This window comes from Archocentrus centrarchus, unplaced genomic scaffold (genome assembly GCF_007364275.1).
Source record: "Archocentrus centrarchus isolate MPI-CPG fArcCen1 unplaced genomic scaffold, fArcCen1 scaffold_24_ctg1, whole genome shotgun sequence".
Classification (NCBI taxonomy): Eukaryota; Metazoa; Chordata; class Actinopteri; order Cichliformes; family Cichlidae; genus Archocentrus; species Archocentrus centrarchus.
In genome coordinates this window covers 3,885,298-3,903,892 of record NW_022060254.1, presented here as the reverse complement: position 1 = coordinate 3,903,892, position 18,595 = coordinate 3,885,298, and the positions used below count along the sequence as shown (strand labels likewise).

Below are 18,595 nucleotides of genomic sequence, written 5' to 3'. Positions count from 1 at the left end.
ATTCTTCTTCTTCACCAAATCCATGAACCTACTCTGAGGTCTTCCTCTTGTTTCTCCTGCCTAGCAGCTCCAATGGAGCCACTCTCCCTCCTCAGCTCCTTATGAAGGTAAACACAACAATGCCGAGAAGAAGAAGAGGCTCAGTTTTAGTGTGGAGCATAAAATCAATATTTTAACCTGTGATGTTCCCAGTGGATCTTTCTGCTCTGACTTTAGAGGCTTTCTTTTGGCACCAGTAAGAAGATCTAAGCTATGGTGATGAAAGCTGATATGGATCCTTTCAGGAGGAAAAATAAAGCAGTGATTCTGCTCATTAAGTACAAAGATGGTTGAAGTTTATTTGTCCAAAACAAAGCGAGGATGAACCATCAGGACCTGGGATTCAATCAAACACAGGAGTGTTGAATGGAAGGTGGGACAATACAGAAACGTCTCCTTCAGTGTGCTAAATGATCAAAGTGTGTGACAGCTGTACACCTACATATCTGTAATGATTAAAGGCTTTTGAGCAATCCTTAGTGTTTAAGAAGATAGCAGTGCTCATGCTGGTAGTTCCCTCTGCCCGTCTGTGGGGCTCTGCCATGCTTACAGTAAGGCATTAGAAACTACTGATCTGTGACCTTTGAACTTTGAGTTTATTTGATCGATACAAAGAAAGATCAATGCTTTATTCATCCTGCTGAAAAAGACCATCCTAATGACAAATATAGAATCTACCATTTGGAGAGCAGATTTGAAAACATGAAGCAAACTTTGTGTGAGTTTACAGCTGCCATGGCGATAGCAGCATGCTATGTTTATAGCTGATTATTAGGCCGGACATAAGACAGGGAATACTGTTCTTAACCTGTGAGGTTTCAGAGGCATTTGACTTTCTGTACTGATGATATCGGCACTCGGCCCACGGTAACCTCTGATTATAGCGCTATAATTGATATATAAATTATATTGTTTTGCCTCTTTAATCTCTTTGTATGCGATAAGCCTCGGTGATGGAGGATACTCCAGGATGAGTGTCGCCTATGTGTTGAAGGAAGTAATTTTATGAAAATCCCAAATATAATTATTTTATGCATTTCTGCCTTTGCTGATTTAAATGTATTAAACTGCCTTAGAAGAGAGAAATGAAGAAAGTGTTGCTAATCACCACAGAAGAAGTACATTTTGTGTTTCTTTGGTAGCACAGACAGGCTGGGCCTTCTGTGTCTCTGTGTTTGTCATAACAGAGTCCAGAAAGTGCTGGCCAAGGCAGCAAAGGCCGACTGAGGCGCCTGAGGAGACAAACAGAACGATAATGGGAACATCCAAGGTCCCCAAAACCAGCAGCTGATGGGAACCAGCCTGAACCACCATTGCATTGTTGTTGCGTGTTGTTCTGGTTTTGTGTTGAAGAAATCCTTCGCCGACACAGTCTCAATGAACAACATAAGGTTTATTACAAAAAAGACAATGTCAAAACAGATGCTCGAGACATCTGGGTGAGAGAAAGCCAATGATCTTCTGCACACCGAACAAAGAAACTTACAGCCTTATATAGGCTTTAACATATGGTAGACACGCTGCCACACAGACTGGTTCAAACCAGCTTTCTTGGGGGGTCAGAGAATCCTCGGTTTTACAACTTTCCTGGTAAAGATAAAGAGTGAAGATGAGCTCCCAAACTGAGAGGCCCCTTGCTGGAATGTTCCTATATGTTTAGGAGACAACATACATGCAGTTTCACATAGGCATTTCAGACACTACAGCATATTTCAGACATTTTTTTAATGATGTAATATAATGGGATTACCAAAAATTATATGTCTGGGTCTAGCCAGAGAGGGGTTCAGACTTCATGCCCTGAACCAGCTGATTTGTATTAGCTCAGATAGGTTGCAAGTCTCACCCAGACCGGTCTGTCACTTGTGTGAGTCTTGGCTGATTAAATTCAAGTTATTGATTTTTATTCCATTGTCGTTTGAATCCTTTTTGTGTAAAAGAACACACACATGCATCAGGGCTTAATTAAACTCCAACAAATCTGATGGAGTGCAGAAATACTGAAATGGAAGAAGTCAATGAAACGGCTGTATTTACAGGAACCCTGCAGCATGGATACAAATGTTTCCAGAGGAAATGCTCAACATGGACAATTTTGTTCAGAAGAAGAAAATGAATTTGATTTGTGCTGATCTGAAGACAGATTTATGAAATAACTGATTTCATCCACACAGTGTGCAGCATCAGAAGCTGCTGCTGGAAGTATACCTGGAAGACAGACATGCTTCTAGAAGAATGGTCAAAAATTCCCATAAACACTCCTAAAACTGTGGAAAGCCTTCCCAGAAGAGCTGAAGCTGTTACAGCAGCACAGCGTGGGCCCACATCATATTAAAGCCTCTGGATTAAGAATGAATGTTACTGAGGAGTCACGTGGGCACGCCGAACAAGATGGCAGCTGGTTAGGTGCTCTCCGTACACGACATGTAACTAGTTGACAAGACTGCATAAGAGGCTCCTTTTAAGTGTCATTCTCCTTTAGTGAGGTAGTATTATTGGTTTGTTGGCTTTTTTCTTAAGTAATTTAATCCTGCAGTGGCCACCTTGAAGCACCCCAAGGGTACAGGCCACATAACTACCCGTAGCAGCCCTCCACAGGAGGAAGAACAGGGAGAAACACCTCCTCCTCCTAATCTGGCGAGTCTGTTTGCTGAAGTTGTCAAAATGTGTAATGTGCTACAAAATGTGGCTGTGGATGTTTCTACAATAAAGCAGACGATGTCGGAACTGAATACAGCAGTGGCAGCAATACAGGAAAGGCTAACGGAGACACGTATCTCCCGCTTGGAAGACACCTCGGAGCGGCTGCACACAGCAGATGGCGAGAGAAGTAAGCTGATGGAAGCTATGTGGGACCGCGTGCAAGTCCTCGAAAACCACAGTAAGAGGAATAATGTGAGATTTATTGGGTTGAAAGAGACTTTTGTTACTGATGGGACACTTTTGAGCCGTGTGCGGAAGATGCTGACCGAGGGGCTCGGAATTCGAGATGATGCCGAGTTTGAAATTGAGCGAGCCCATCGGGCCCTCGCGTTGCTTCCTGATCCTAACCAAGCCCCGAGGCCGGTGCTCATCCGGTTCCTGAGGCAGGCAGCGAGGGATAAAGTTATTGTGGGTACTAAGGAGAAACCCGGGTTTGTGTGGCGGGGCTGTAGGCTGTCAGTGTTTCCGAATATGACTACAGAGTTGGCGGAGAAGAGGAAGGCTTTCACAGCTGTGAAAAGAAAGCTGCAGGAGCGCAACGTTAAATACACCCTGTCATTTCCAGTGACACTGCGTGTGAGGTGGAAGGGCAAAAATGTAAACTTCAGCTCAGTGAAGGCAGCAGAGAAGTTTTTCAACGAGGAGAATCAAGAGGAGAATGAGCAGCAGGAGGAGATCCCAAATACAACCAACTGATGTGATTTCCAGGAGCCCCACAATGGATGCTGTGTTTGACTGTCGGAGGACGGATCCCCGCCACCTGTCATCACAGAGGGAGCGACGCAGTGTTCCACGGACCTGATAAGGTCGTCTTTTCGTTTACGTGATGGGAATATACATCACCCATGTAAATTGCTTTTATTTTGGCTGGGTGCACTTAAAGTGTAAGTTTTTTTTAGGGGACAGGGACACAGCAATATTTGTTTAAAACTGTGTGGTTACAGGCTTAAAACATGCATCAATTGGTAATCTGTAATGACTGGGAAATATATAAAATTTACATCCTGGAATATTATGGATGTGGAAATCCAACTAAAAGGCACAAAATACTGGCTTATTTAAGGGCAAATCAAGCAGACACAATATTTCTTCAGGAAACTCACCTAAATGAGGGGGAAGAGTCCAAGTTTAAAACAGGCTGGGTAGGAAATATTTTTCCCAGCTCTCATTCAACTGCTCACAATGGGGTAATTATAAAAAAATATTCAGTTTTCATTGATCAAACAAGTTAAAGACACAAATGGAAGAATGATTTGTGTCCAAGCACTGATAGCGGGGGTGAAGGTTACACTTTGTAATATATATGCACCAAATAAGGCGGACCCTCATTTCTTTCATAACATAAAGAGGGTACTGGGAGATATGGCAGGAGAAATAATATTAGCAGGAGATTTTAATGAAGTTATGGATCCTATTCTTGATAAGAGCACACCTAAAGGTTTACTCAGATCTAAAGGAAGAGATGCAGTCCATATGTTAAAGGAAGATGTGGGCTTAACTGATGTTTGGAGGCTAACTAATCTCTCTAAAAGAGAATACACATTTTATTCTCTTTTAGAGAGATTAGTTAGCCTCCAAACATCAGTTTGGAGGCTAACTAATCTCTCTAAAAGAGAATACACATTTTATTCTCATCGTCACAAATCTTATTCCAGGATTTACTTGTTTTTAATCTCAAAACTCATGGTACACAATGGGAAAAGCTGTGATATTAAAACTATTGTACTTACTGACCACGCAGCTATCGAACTATGTATAAAACTAGGACTGGGGAATATAAGAGGCTCAAGGTGGAGGGTGAATGTCTCGCTCTTACGGGACAAATCTTTAAAAGAACAGCTGGGGGAGGACCTAAGACATTACTTTGAAATAAACATTGGTAGCACAGAACATATTCAAACTGTTTGGGAGGCCTTTAAGGCATTTTTGAGGGGTAAACTTATAGCTTATTCTTCAAGGAGAAAAATGGAAAGTCTATATAAAATTCAAGAATTGGAAAAAGAAATCAAATGGAAAGAAAATAATCTGGCTAAGCATTACAATGATTTACTCTATCGAGATATTTGTGGGCTTAAATTTCAATTAAATGAAATTTCTAATAAAAAAGTGGAATATTCCCTATTTAGGTTAAAAACTTCATTTTATGAGGGAGGGAAAAAAAACAGGGAGATTATTAGCAAGACAAGTTAAAAAGGAGGATTTCTTGAATATAATACCTGCTATTAAACAAGGAGATACTCTATTAACCTCGGCAAAAGATATAAACAGTGTGTTTAAACAATATTGAAGTGTTATACACATCCACAGTGTCTGATGAGATAAACCAGTGAGACAGTGAAGTTTTTCTTTCTAAACTCAGTTTAATCAGGTTATCTCAGGAACATGCAGAAGGGTTGGAAGCACCAGTACAGAGGTGGAAATTCTGGCGGGATGGCAAAGTTCAATGATTCGCCATGAATACAAAAATGGCTGTAACTCAAAGCCATCTTGTCCAATCTGGCCTCAAACTTCAGTGGCTTGATAACCATCCTACCCTGAACACATTGATATGCATAACGTCCATAAATGTAAGAGCGCCACCTAGTGGCACCTGGAAATATAATAAAATACATGTTTTTGAGCAGCCCCAGAGCTACATTTTATCTACACATCTGAAATGTATAAGCTCATGTACATCCTAAGACGTACAAAAAAGTCTCTTGGACCTATACACCAAACCCTACAGGAAGTCGGCCATCTTCAATTGAAGGTGTCAATTTTTGCGATTTTCAGGCCTGCTATTTGAATCAATTCCTCCTAGGGCATTTCACCCACTGGACACCAAAATGACTCCAGATCATCTACACAAGTAGCCCATCGAAAGTTATTCATGGTTTTGTAGAATATTTAACGGTGTTGCCATGGCAACCCTCTGAAATTTGACTTTTTTCAATTTCAAGCCCAGAAAGACTCTAAACATCAGCCCCAGGGCTGTGCTTGCTCCGTGTATCTGAAATTGTGCCTGCTGATGTAACATCCTAAAATCTACAAAAAAGTCTCTTGGACCGATAGCCGAAACCCAACAGGAAGTCAGCCACCTTCACATTAAAGTGTCATTTTTGCAGCAGAGTTTTTCAGGCCTTTTTGAATCAAACTCCTCCTAGGGCATTTGACCCATGAGACCAGTACACCAGCCTTTTTGTTTTGTTTTTGTTTGGTTTTTTTTTTTTTGTTTGTTTTGTTTTGTTTGTAAATTAAGTTTTGGAAATCAATAAAAAAAAGACCTTAATAATAAAAAAGAATGGATGTTACTCAGGTTCGTGTGTGTGTGAAGGCAGACAAGTGAGTACTTCAGTCAGTACAGTGTAGTACTGTTTTGGAGAAAGTCACAAATAAGTGTTGGTTTAATGTTCACATGATCAGTTTGAGTTTCAAATTAAGAGCCAAAGAGCTGATTTAGAGTTTCCAATGAGCTGCATGTTTTTGGATAATGGGAAAAACTGGAGAGCAAACAGCAGGTTTTTGATGCTGTAACAGGAATTTCCTATTTTTGAGTGTCAGTAAAGTAGCCTCTAACTAATCATCTAAAAATATGCAGGAAATGTCTTTAATTGAGTTTTTCCTTTAATTTGTCCAAATGAGTGAACAGAAGCAGCCCTGAGGAGCCACTGCTGCAGGTGTTTCTGGGATGTCTGAATCTAAATGACATCTCAGGCTCAGCTGCTGAGACAGAGACAGTCAAAGAGGCGTCGCCAGCAACAGTGTGTCAGATGTTCCTGCTGCTCAGCTCTGAACTGGCCCTGACCAATAACACTCATTCCATTGTAGAGAAACACTCAGACTGACACTGAGAGTGAGAGCAGCTCAAAGCTGAGGGACAAACATGAAACAAAGTCCACTGTGAGGACCAACTGGAACCAAACTGAGCTCCAACTAAAGTTTACAGAATCATCCATCCATCCATCCATCCATTCGCTTCCGCACATCCTTTTAAGGGTCGCGGGGGGGCTGGAGCCTATCCCAGCTGTCATAGGGCCGAGAGGCAGGGTACACCCTGAACAGGTCGCCAGCCTGTTGCAGGGCCAACACAGAGGGACAGACGACCTTTCACTGGAAGGCCTGGGTTCGATTCCACCTTGGCCCAGGCCTCTCCCTCTCTCTGTGTGGAGTTTTGCATGTTCTCCCCGTGCTTGCGTGGGTTTCCTCCGGGTACTCCGGTTTCCTCCTACATTCCAAAGACATGCACTTACTGGGGTTAGGTTAATTGGCTATCTAAATTGCCCTAGGTGTGAATGAGAGCATGAATGTGTGTGTGAAGTTTACAGAATCACATCATTCAAATATGAACCAACGTTTCAGTGCAGTGAACTCACTGTAATGTTGAGGAAAGCAGCATCAGAAGATGGAGCACTGAGCTCCTAAAGGGATGGACGTGCTCAGCAACAACACTCAGGTAGGCTGTGGTGTTTCAGTGATGCTCAGCTGGTACTGAGGGGCCCACAGTGTGCCAAGAAAACCTCCCCACACCATCACAGCACCATCAGCCTGAACTCTTGGTCCAAAGATGGAGCCGTGCTGTCATGTTGTTGATGCCAGATTGTGACCATCTGAATGTTGCAGCACAAACTGAGACTCATCAGACCAGGTGACGTGTTTCCAGGTGTTCTTTATCTTCTGTTGTCCACGTCTGCTGAGCCTGTGTGAACTGTAGCCTCAGTTTCCTGTTCTTAGCTGACAGCAGGGGCACCCGCTGTGGTCTTCTGCTGCTGTAACCCACTTCAAAGCAGCCTGACCTTCACCTCTGACCTCTGTGTTAGAATGCAGCTGGACAGCTGTACCTAATAAAATGGCTAGTGAGTCTTCATCAAAGAGGAGTTACACTGGATCATCTCTGCAACAGGAAGAGGAAATATGAGCACACAGAATGAGCAGCGACTCACAATGTGACCAACATTAAATGTGACTTTTTGGGCTTTCTGCTCCTTTTTCTCTCCAATGACAGCCTCAGTGATGAAGGCAGATGTTCCTGCTGCTGCTCTGCTTTTATATGAGCTGCATGAAACAACACTGCAACAACACGCTGGACAAACATCTAAGAGTCCATCTTCAGGACGTTGGAGTTTCCTTCACTCTCCTTCACTCCTTTCCTTCACCTCATGACGTTTTCCATCCACATGAAGGTAAAGTGATCAGGAAAAGGAGGAAGGACGGATTTGGACTCATTTCTTTGGAAGCTCAGACTCGACTCTGGAGCGCCCCCTGCTGCGCTCCCGGCTCAATCGCAGCCACATCTTGTTCAGTGGGATTGACCGGAAGTGGGATGTGTCTGCCTTGAAGCGCGCGGGTCTGTGCTCGCTGACTTCTTTGTGTGTTTGGAAAGAGTTGCAGTTCGTCCCGCAGCTTGTCATCTAAAGGTAAGCAGGAGCTAACTTTAATGTGAGTTCAGTTAATCTGGAGCTGAGCTCCTGAATGAGGTCTTCTGCTGCTCTCCTCGGTGGCTGTTCACTTTATTGTGAACACGCTGAGAGGAGAGTGAGAGAGTGTTTGGAGACAAACACCAGCTAATCATTAGCTCAGCATGCTGGGAGAAGGTGGAGCAGAAACTCTGTTTTTCTGCCTGCTCCAAACCTCTACAGCCTCATTTCTATTTGAAGGGAGAACAGGAAATGGATGAGAGCGATCTGCTGCAGTATCAGGGTCACAATAAACTTTATTGTCCAGCTGCTGTGGACGAACACGTGAGAGGAAGTGAACTCCTAAAATGATGTTCAGAGAGCAGCTGGGCGGTGAGGAGAGAGAAAAGAGGAGCATAGAGATCCCAGCAGCAACACACAGGACAAAACACAAAGTGCAGGAGACAAAAAGCTAAAGACACGCAGCAGCGACCGCGCTCACTGCAGCTACACCTGGCTGCAAAATACTGTGCGCATCTACATCGTTATGAACGGTTCAGTGTGTGCAGGAAAGTGGGGACTTCATGGTGCCTTTACGTGCACCTCGGAAACTGAACAATCTGTGCGATAAACGTCATGAAGTTTGTTTAAAATTCTTTTTAAATTTACCTTTGTTAACAGAAACACACCTCTAGTCACTTTATCATTCCTTTTGATGCATCCTTTTAAATGTTTCAGTACAAACATTGTAACAATAAAATAGGTTGTAGAAGTATACATTTTATATTTATTTATAGTCTAATTATAATTTCTAGAAAGGCACAAGTCAGGTTATGGTGTAGAGTTTCAGTACGGTTTGTAGTTACCGTATACCTACAGTACAAATTTAACACAGCAGTGTGTATCCATTGTTAAGCATGTGTATTGTTTGTGTAGCTGTTGGCCCTTTTCCATTAGTGCCTACTCTGCTCGGTTTTTAGGGTTTTCCATCAGATGGTAGTACCTGGTATCAGGTAGTTTTTCAGCACCTACTCAGCCAGGGTTCCAGTTGGTTTAGTTCAGCTGAAGATGTGATGTCAGTAGACTGCATGTCAGGCAGTGATGTCACTTGATGAGTCATGAGAGCGACTCTTTAACAAGAATCAAAACCAAGGGAGCAACGAGGGAATTGGCTCCACACTAACCAACACAGACTTTTTTGTGCTCGGTGGCTGACAACAGAATCTAGAGCTAGCTCATTGAAGTCACCTTTGTGTTGGTCTCACACACAAATGAATCACAGGACTTTCAGGCTGCTTTGCTGACGCGGGTACTCAATGTAAGCGACAATGAACAATACCAAGTCAAACTGAATTGTGCGGTGTAGATTGTTGTGGCAAAGAATTAAGCAGAACAGGAGGAGCTACTCGGCTGTGGTGTCTCCAGTTGTCTTTGTTCCCAGCAGAGTAGAATCCAAAGCTCACTCTCAGCTCTCCTTCCAGGAACGATGATGCTGATTTTCTGTTGTTTTTCACTTTGTGCTTCAAGTCTCATGAGGTTCAAATGGGGCACCAAACTGCAGTTTCTCAGCAGTGGAGGTGCAGCAGTGCAGTTTCTCAGCAACTGGAGACATTTAGTCTGAGTGGATCTGAACTTTCTTTCTTGATGGTTTCCATCTTGCTTTGACTGCAGCTGTAACAACACTGATTCCAGCAGGATGTGTACAAAACATTTTTTTTTTTTTTTTTTTTAAAGCCTGTCATGTCTGGTAGATCTTGCAAGCAGAACTGTGATCTGAATGCGTTGTTGTGCCAAACATATTTGCTATTTCAAGATGAGCTCTATAGGTTCTCAATAGGCTCTTCTTGTTGATGTTTTAACCCTTTATTTTATTTATCTGAGTTATTTTTCCACATACTATGTAACAGCCAGAGCTGACAGGCTGAAGAAGAGGAAAATAAAGAGAAGAAAAAGGGAGAGAGAAAGGGAGCAAAAAAAAAAGGGAAAGAGCACAAGTCTATTAATCAGATACTTCATCACTTTAACATATAAAAAAATACTATCAATACTTGCAAAAATAAATTTGTGTGTGAAAAACAAAACTAACAAAGCATGTTACGCACACCAACAATTTTGTTGAGTTGTGATTGAGTGGGCGTTTGTGTCTGTGTCATGTTTGTGTCTGTGTCATGTTTGTGTCTGTGTCATGGAACGTACTTACCAATGAGGGCAAAACGCTGCAGCTCCACCCATCAGAAGCCAGAGGCAGGTACGGAAAGCCCCCGGAAACCCAGGCCACCAGCAGCCCACCAAGAGCCAGGAAGACCCCCGGCCACTCAGTCCAAAGACAACCGCACACCTACCCCAGCAGACGGGAGAGGGTGGTCTCAGACGGAGCCCCCCCAGTCGAGGAGCGAGGGCTCCAGGGAACCCAAGGCGATGAGAAGCCAGCCCCCCCCCCAGCGGCCAGCCCCCTGCACTGGCCGGCGGCAGGGCCCTCGGGCCCACGGCACCCAAGGACCGCCCGACCCTCCACAGAGCCCCCCCCCCACGCCGAAGAAGCCAACGCAGCCCCGCACCGCACCCCCAAGGGGGGCAGGCCAGCACCCACGCCAGAACACCCAGCCCCACCCAGGAACCCCGAGGCACCCCCATCCCAGGGGGGTAGGGGGGAGGAGGCAACCAGCAAGGAGCGGCCAGGAGGCAAGGCACAAGGCCCAGACCCAGGTCCAGCCATACATACAAACACACCCAGACACCCGTGTACACATTTATACACAGATACTCATACATGCCCATACATACTTACCCACACACAGATATGCCATACATACACATTCACTCACCCACCCATACTCACGGAGACGGTGACAAATACACAAAGACACACATTCATCCATAGCTACCCACCCTCTGAAGGCGGGGCAAGTGGAAACCACCCCAGGGCCAACAGCGACCCCAGGACGCCACCAGCCCGGTCCCCAAGGAACCACCCGACCCCTACCCCGGGTGAGACGCAAGAAATCGGGGTGTAAGATGACCCATCCACCCCTCCTCCTCCCCAACTTGTAGGTCTATGTGTTAATGTTTGTGAGTGAATGAGGTGTATAGGGTAGTGATGTTTGACAGACAGACAAAGCTGGACAGCTTTTGTTCTGAGGGTTTGGAAAGAGTCTGTCTCTGTGTGTGTCTGCATTCACTTTGTTCCTCTAAGGCCTCGTTCCCAACAGGGTTCCGGTGCCGGTGCCTTTATTTGAATCGTTAGGCGGGTTTTCCACCGTGGAAGTACTCGGTGCTCGGCCGAAAAACGGGTTCAACTCCGGCCCCGCAAACTAGCTGGTCTGTAACCAAGAACCCATGACGAAGCAGCAGAAGGGCGTAACTCTACCATCTCACATCAAGTTTTCTACCATATTACATGTGTATTACATGAGAAAAGCAAAGCGATTTTCATGCACTGGCACACGAACCAGCTCCTCAGCGGTGGTAAAATAGCATCAGAGATGTCAGCATCTGAACAGGGACTCCAACCACAAACCTGTGGGTTACTAGTCGGCTGTTCAGACCTTCTGTCTTTGTTTCAAAGAAGTTTCCCACCTACAGTTTCTAGATGCCCACCCTAAAATAGCCGGCCAGAACTGGCCGTATCCCACAAAAGTGTATCAATCCAAATCCAGCCTTAAAGGGCTCATTCCCCCAAACAGTGCAGTGTGGTAGCTTCTAATACAGATCTGTTCTCCTGCAGCTGATTATCAGGAGGAGGAGAGTCTGACGGAGCAGCAGAGGAACATTTTCAGCCTCTACAGAGGAAACAATGAGTTCAACACAACAGGTGAGAAAAATCTCAGTGTTACACTATTATTGAAACTGTGTGACTTCATCAGCTGCTGTTGGTTTGTTTTATTATGGTCCCAATTAGCACTGAAGTTACAACAAGACAAAATAAAAAGGTCACATTTTAACAGGACACTGAAACAAAGTCATTAATAATCAAGATTCAGATCAAACCCACAATTTATCATACAATACATCATTTTCATCAAGGATGTGCAGCTGGTGGCAGTAGTCCTTGTTCTGCTCTGAAGATCTGCTTCAAGCTTTAGGGTCACTCTAAGCAGAAGCTGCAGAAGGTGGAGAGCTGCTTCATGTGCTGCTACACTAAACTCACAGAGGCTGCAGAGCAGAACAACAACTACCATCACAAACTGCAGTTCAACACTGTGGAGTTTGTCTGTCAGTGTGATCAGAAACTCAGTGAGAGAGAACTCATATTTGCTTTGTTATTTATTTGAAAATATATGCATACAGTACTTGAAAAGTGTGTGTTTGCTGTCCTTTTATGGCATTCACGTGGCCTGCGGTAGTCCTGTGAGGAATCTTGGATTCATCTTTGACCAGGATGTGTCTGTTAACTCACAGATAAAACAAGTTTCCAGGATGGCTTTCATCCATTTGCAGTGTTGTCCCGTCTGTTTGTATCTCTCTGGTCACTGCAGGACCAACATGGAGCGAGAAGTCAGCGCTCTCAGGACGCTGACAAACCTCACAGAAGGAAGGGAGGAAAAAAATACACCTGTGATCACTGTGGGAAGGATTTTACCTGGAAGAGTAACCTAAATACCCACCAACTCTTCCACACTGGAGAGAAGCCGTTCAGCTGTGACTTATGTGGAAAGTCTTTTACCCTGGCTGGAAATTTAAAAAGACACCAACTCATCCACAGTGGAGAGAAGCCGTTCAGCTGTGACTTGTGTGGAAAGTCTTTTACCCTGGCTGGACACTTAAAAAGACACCAACTCATCCACAGTGGAGAGAAGCCGTACAGCTGTGATCAGTGTGGCAGAGCTTTTAATCGCAGTACTAACTTAAAGATGCATCAAGTTACCCACTCTGGAATTAAGGCATACAGCTGTGACTATTGTGGAAAAACTTTCAGCAGCATAGGGAGCAGAAATGCACACCTACGTATTCACACTGGACATGATGTGTACTGCTGTGATCAGTGTGGGAAAAAGTGTGGAACAGACGCACACTTACAATCCCACATGTTTACCCACACTGAGGAGAGACCTCATAAATGTGACCTGTGTGATAAGACTTTTAAACTTCCATATCACCTGAGAGCACACCAACAGATCCACAGCAGAAAGAGACTCTACAAGTGCAGTTACTGTGAGGTATGTGTTTTTATTTTGATCTTGTAACTTTAGCCTGACTGTTGGGAACAACTGTTCAGTTATGATTTTTGCTTCTATGATCAAAAGAAACAAAATTATTACTTTTTGTAGTGACAAACATTTATATCACTGTATTATTTATGATACACCAGTTTCCTGGTATATCATGGTATTATTGTTTTTGCATATATGGGTCTTTATGTTGGTTTACAGTGGCTCCTTCTTCAGTCAGGTGTATATAGAATAAGAATAATTTATTGTCATAAAAATAAATTATAAAATACAACCATAGAACAAATTATCAAAACATTTCTGTTTAATTCTTTGCTTTGAAGCCCAAATTCTTCTCTCTGCAGGTAAAAACACCTGTAAGCTTTGTTAGCACAGAGTAAACAGAGACAAACTACAAACAGTTTAAATATTTGTCACAGGGAGTCGGTCCTTAACAGGCTGCCTGCTCTGCTGTTTGTTTGTGATGCCACTTTTTGTCGTATATTTGGCTCGTTTACATTAATGTTTCCACAGCAGAGCTGGAAGTGGGCCTTTAAAACCATTTACATTGTTTGTCTTTGACTCTTTACCTTAGAAATAGTCTCATCTTCCTCTCATGTCCTCTCTTTGTTCCACCGTTCTCCAGCTCACAGAGTCAAAGTGTGACTTGTTTGAAAGCTGCAGGAGAAAGTCTGTATGAAATGAGCCGTATGAAAAATGAACAGACACAGCTGTGTCCAAAATCACTCACTGCTCACTTATAGTGAGTCCCACAGTTTGTTGTGCTCTATGAATGTACTCTGTATAGTATGGTGGTGGTATATAATATTTCATTAGCAATATTGTAGCATTACTGTGGAATTCTAGTGCTATATAAACATTATAGTGTTAGACTGATATTCTTGCACATTTACAGTGGTGGTAATGTAGTACTACAATTTAAATGTATAGTATTACATTAGTATTATAGTGTGACATTATTATTGTGCCACTACAACATTAAGGTTATTCTAGTATTAAATGAGTATTATTGTAGTATTATGGTGGTAGTATTGTAGTTATTGTATCCCAGTAAGCTGAGTGTTGTAATGTAAACAGTAAAATGTAATTGGACGTTGGCAGAGATGCTCTTTATTCCAGGCGACGTACAGGATAAAAATGTTGAAGGAATTCTCTGACTTACACTGTCTTTGTGTCTTTGTTTAGAAGCAGAGCCACACAGATGGATCCAGTTCTCAACCCTGTCATCGCTGTGGTGGTGGGAAAGCGTTTCTCTGTGACCTTTGTGGGAAAACTTTCAGTCATCAACAGAGCCTAAAAATACATCAGCGTAGACACACTGGACATAAACTGAAGGACTGCAAAGAATGTGGGAGAAGCTTCACCACAAGAAGTGCATTAAAACTACATGAACTCATCCACAGTGGGGTTAAAAAGCACGTCTGTGACCAGTGTGGGTCATCCTTCATCACTGCAGGTGAGCTTAAAGTGCATAAACGAGTCCACACAGGAGAGAAACCATACAAGTGCAGACACTGTGACAAAAGCTTCTCATGTTCAGGTAGTCGTAACCTTCATGAAAGTACACACACTGAACACACTGAAGGGAACTACAGCTGTGACCAGTGTGACAAGAGCTTCAGGAATCTCACTTCATACTCCCGACACAAACGATCCCACGCTGCAAAGAAACTGTTTCACTGTTACCAATGTGCAAAAACATTCTCTTCATTATCTGCTCTGTGCAAACATCAGCGTGATCATGCAGACCTGAAATCATTCCCATCATTGGATCACAATGAATCTGCAGACTCACAAAGATCCTCTTCTGGTCAAACTTAAAAACCTTGAGATCCGGCTCCACAGAATTCTGATGGAATCTCCTGTAAAGATCTGATGAGGGAGCTGTGAAAGAAAATGTTACATAGTTACATTTTTTCTAGAAATTAGTAGCATGCAGTTATTTGTATTTAGTTTTAGTATTTGTATTATAAAGTTGCAGAAATGTGTGTTGTGTTCAGGTGAGATTGCAGCAGTATTATAAGTTTGCCATCCAGTGGGCTGGATTGGACTAATTGAATGTTTTGGTGGGCCTCAGGCCTTATGTTTGACAACCCTGAATTTAACACATCTGAGACAAAAGATCCATAAGATTGAAATGTTTGAGGAAACCTTCTTCCTGGATTTAAAGTGTTTTAGCTGTTAGAGTTCGTGTTAGTGATTAGCTTTTCTCCAGCAGTCAGATTAAAAATCAGTTCTTATCTTACATGTTAGTTTGTACTGAATCTGTTTTATCTTCATGTTGTTGCTGTTTTATTGTTTTTGTTGTCATATCCCACAAATCAAGGTTAAATAAAAATTTTAAAAAAATTTAAACGGTTTAATAATGAATCATTTGAGCCATGATGTCACTTCCAGTTCAATTTTATTCATAAAGCACATTTAAAACAACAAGTTTGACCAAAGTGATGGACATGAAAACGTGATAACACAATAAAATAAATTTAACACACACAGCAATAATATATGTAAGAAATCACAAAAATATAAAGGATGGACAGGGTTGGAGCTGATCCAGCTGAATGATGTCATCAGTATTTCATGTCATTTTCCTTCACAGCTGTTTTCTGCTTTTTTCTTCCTTCAACTGTTCTGAGCTTTTCTTCTTCACTGGATGTTGGACTTTTGGTTCACAATCAGTTTTTTCCTGTTTAGCTGCTCATGTTTTTATTAAATATTGTGAAGGTTTCCACACATGAAGCTCTGCAGGTAGAAATGGCTGTTCCTGCTGTGCATGTCAAAGGTCATATATGAAAGTCCTCACAGGTGAAGCTCTGAGTTCAAATCTGCAGTTTGATCAAAGCAGTTTTCTTTTCTCCTCAGCTGCAGCATCCAGTGCAGTTTGTTTCAGAGCATCTTTTAGCTTACTGTGATTCTAATGACTCTGCTGGCTCTTTGAAATGATGGAGATATTTTCATGTTCATCCAGCTGTTCAGTAAATTTAGTGTCATCATCCTTGCTGTGTATATTGTAATGATATCAGAGCATCTGTTTGTGCTCATATTACAGAAGTGATCCTTACAGATCAATCAGAGGCTGCACAGTACAGCCCTGCTGACATGGCAGAGGAACCACATGGAAACATGATCTTTAAATCCATGTTTAATGTTACACTTGAGGATTGTTTGCTGTCCATAACTGTGGCTGTTCTTCCCCCTTACACAGCACATTCAAGCTGCACGCTGCAAACACAAAGATCCTCCTCTGTAGTTGTTGTTGTCTTCACAGCAGCACACACAGCAGAGCACATTCAGAAGAAGTGGAGGAAGAAATGTTTGAAGGCGTGAACTGAAAGGCTGTTTTTCTTGTTATCATGAGACATTTGGAGGGACGGTTGCTGCCACTCAGTTTCTGGTTGTGCTTCAGTGAAGCTCGGTCTGAGAAGCTGCTGTTGGTGTTTAACACAAAGAGAAAAGCTCACTTCTTGAACTGATTCACAGTTACAAAATGTGACTTTAAGCAGCTTTGATCTTCTGATCATCACACTATATCTGAGCTGCTGGACTTCATCTCAGAGCTTTCTGGGTCCTGATGCTCGTTTCCACTAAGCAGCGACACTTTGATTAGGACACATTTGGAATTAAGATCCCAGATTTGCCAAAGATGTGTTTTTGTGTTTGTTGTGCTGCAGCTTCACAGCAGATGGAAGGAAACTCAAAGAGCCACTAATGCAGCCGCTGTGCTGACTGCACATGGAGGATCTCTGCAGATCGTTGTGTTCCTCATCTTCCTCCTCAGCCGCTGCTTCAGGTCTCGCTGACACTATCAGACAGCAGCAGCTGTTATTGAGCCATGAAGCATCTGTAACCTTGTTGAAGCTGTTCAGGAAGAAGCACTGAGATTAATGAGCCCGTTTCCCACAGAGATCTGGAGACAGAAGCAGCAGAAACATGAAGATACAACAATAAGAACAGATGTGGAACAGCTGCTTAGATCACTGAGAGCTCGACCATTGCACCATGTATTTTTATTGGAAGCTCTGTTGTTTTAATGTGGATTCAAGTTTTATGATAATGTTTTAATCTTGTTTTATTGAGTCGGTTATCACTTTTAATCTCATCTGCTGGTTTGTTTTTTTTAAATGTTAAGAATAGAAATACAGTACTAGGAGTTGTAAAGGTGTGCGGAAAAATTGCTGGCACAGCCCTAAGCAACCTCACTGACCTACAAAAGGTGAGGTCAGTGAAAAAGGCAAGATTTAGACCATCCACTGCACCAGGAGTTTAAGTTGCTTCCTTCTGGACGCAGATATCGGGTACCAGGTTGTAGGACAAATAGATTGAGGGAATCTTTTGTCCCAACAGCGATTATGTTTTTAAATGATCTGTTGTGATTTAATGTTTGTTTTTATGTTTGTTTTTATGTATGTTTTCATGGTATAACTGTTTTAGGATTACTGTACTACTGGCTGTGGAAACAATTGCCCTTAGGGGATAATAAAGATCTTTGATTGATTGATTGATTGATTGATTGAAGAGTCTGATTCTGTTTCTTCACATAAAAATGAATATCAAATATAAAGATGGCCGACCTTATGAAGCTCATGTGTCCTTGATTGTTTTTATATCTCGCCATTAAAGTGGAGCTTAAAGTTTAATGGGTGACACCCCCCTGTCCCATTACCTAAGCAGCCAAAGTTAACCAGTGGGGGTATTTCCACCCTCCAAAGCAGTGGGGTAAAGAGAGCAGCAACAAAGCTGCAGCCTGCACAGCCACAGACGTTCTCCCACCCACGTTCACGGCCACCTATACATGGCGAGTTCCCCCTTAGAACCTCATGCTCTGAAATGTGTGCTGTTTGGAGCTCTGTCATATTACTGCATGCTAGGGTGTGTTCCTCCAAACAGCTGAGCTCTGGTTTCTATTTTGAGGAGCACCTGCAGCCCAGATCTTGTTTCCAAAGCTTTAGTTTAGTTCTTTCTTCCTGTTTCCTTGGACATCATCTTTGCTCTTCTCTCTTCTCTCATAGAGATCTCATACAGACACATTTTAGTGAGCTCATTATGAGACTGGGCTGCTTCACTCTGATCTGGAAGTGTCTCCAAAAAGCACATGGAGCAGTGATGTGTGTGTGCAGCTGTTTTTAAACAGCAGCTGTCTGTGAGGATGCACAGATGAAGCTGGGATCCAGTTTCAGCCTGTATCCACTGTTTAGCTCAGATCTGACTGAAGTCTGCTGAGCTCCAATGATCATGAAACTTTCTCCCAGCTGTCACAGGGCAGAGGAAGGAAACAGTCTCATCAAACTCTGGGATCAGAGACACAATGTGAAG

General features: G+C 42.9%; 1 protein-coding gene across 1 annotated transcript; it reads left to right on the top strand.

Annotated features, from left to right (window-relative positions):
• The first annotated feature begins 11,902 nt into the window (after positions 1 to 11,902).
• Positions 11,903 to 17,161, top strand: LOC115775630 (zinc finger protein 235-like). The gene is made up of 4 exons (XM_030723099.1): positions 11,903 to 11,925; positions 12,590 to 13,270; positions 14,468 to 14,654; positions 17,061 to 17,161. Exons 1-4 carry the CDS (start codon positions 11,908 to 11,910, stop codon positions 17,159 to 17,161), a joined length of 987 nt encoding a protein of 328 aa, XP_030578959.1. The 5' UTR covers positions 11,903 to 11,907.
• Positions 17,162 to 18,595: the final 1,434 nt, after the last annotated feature.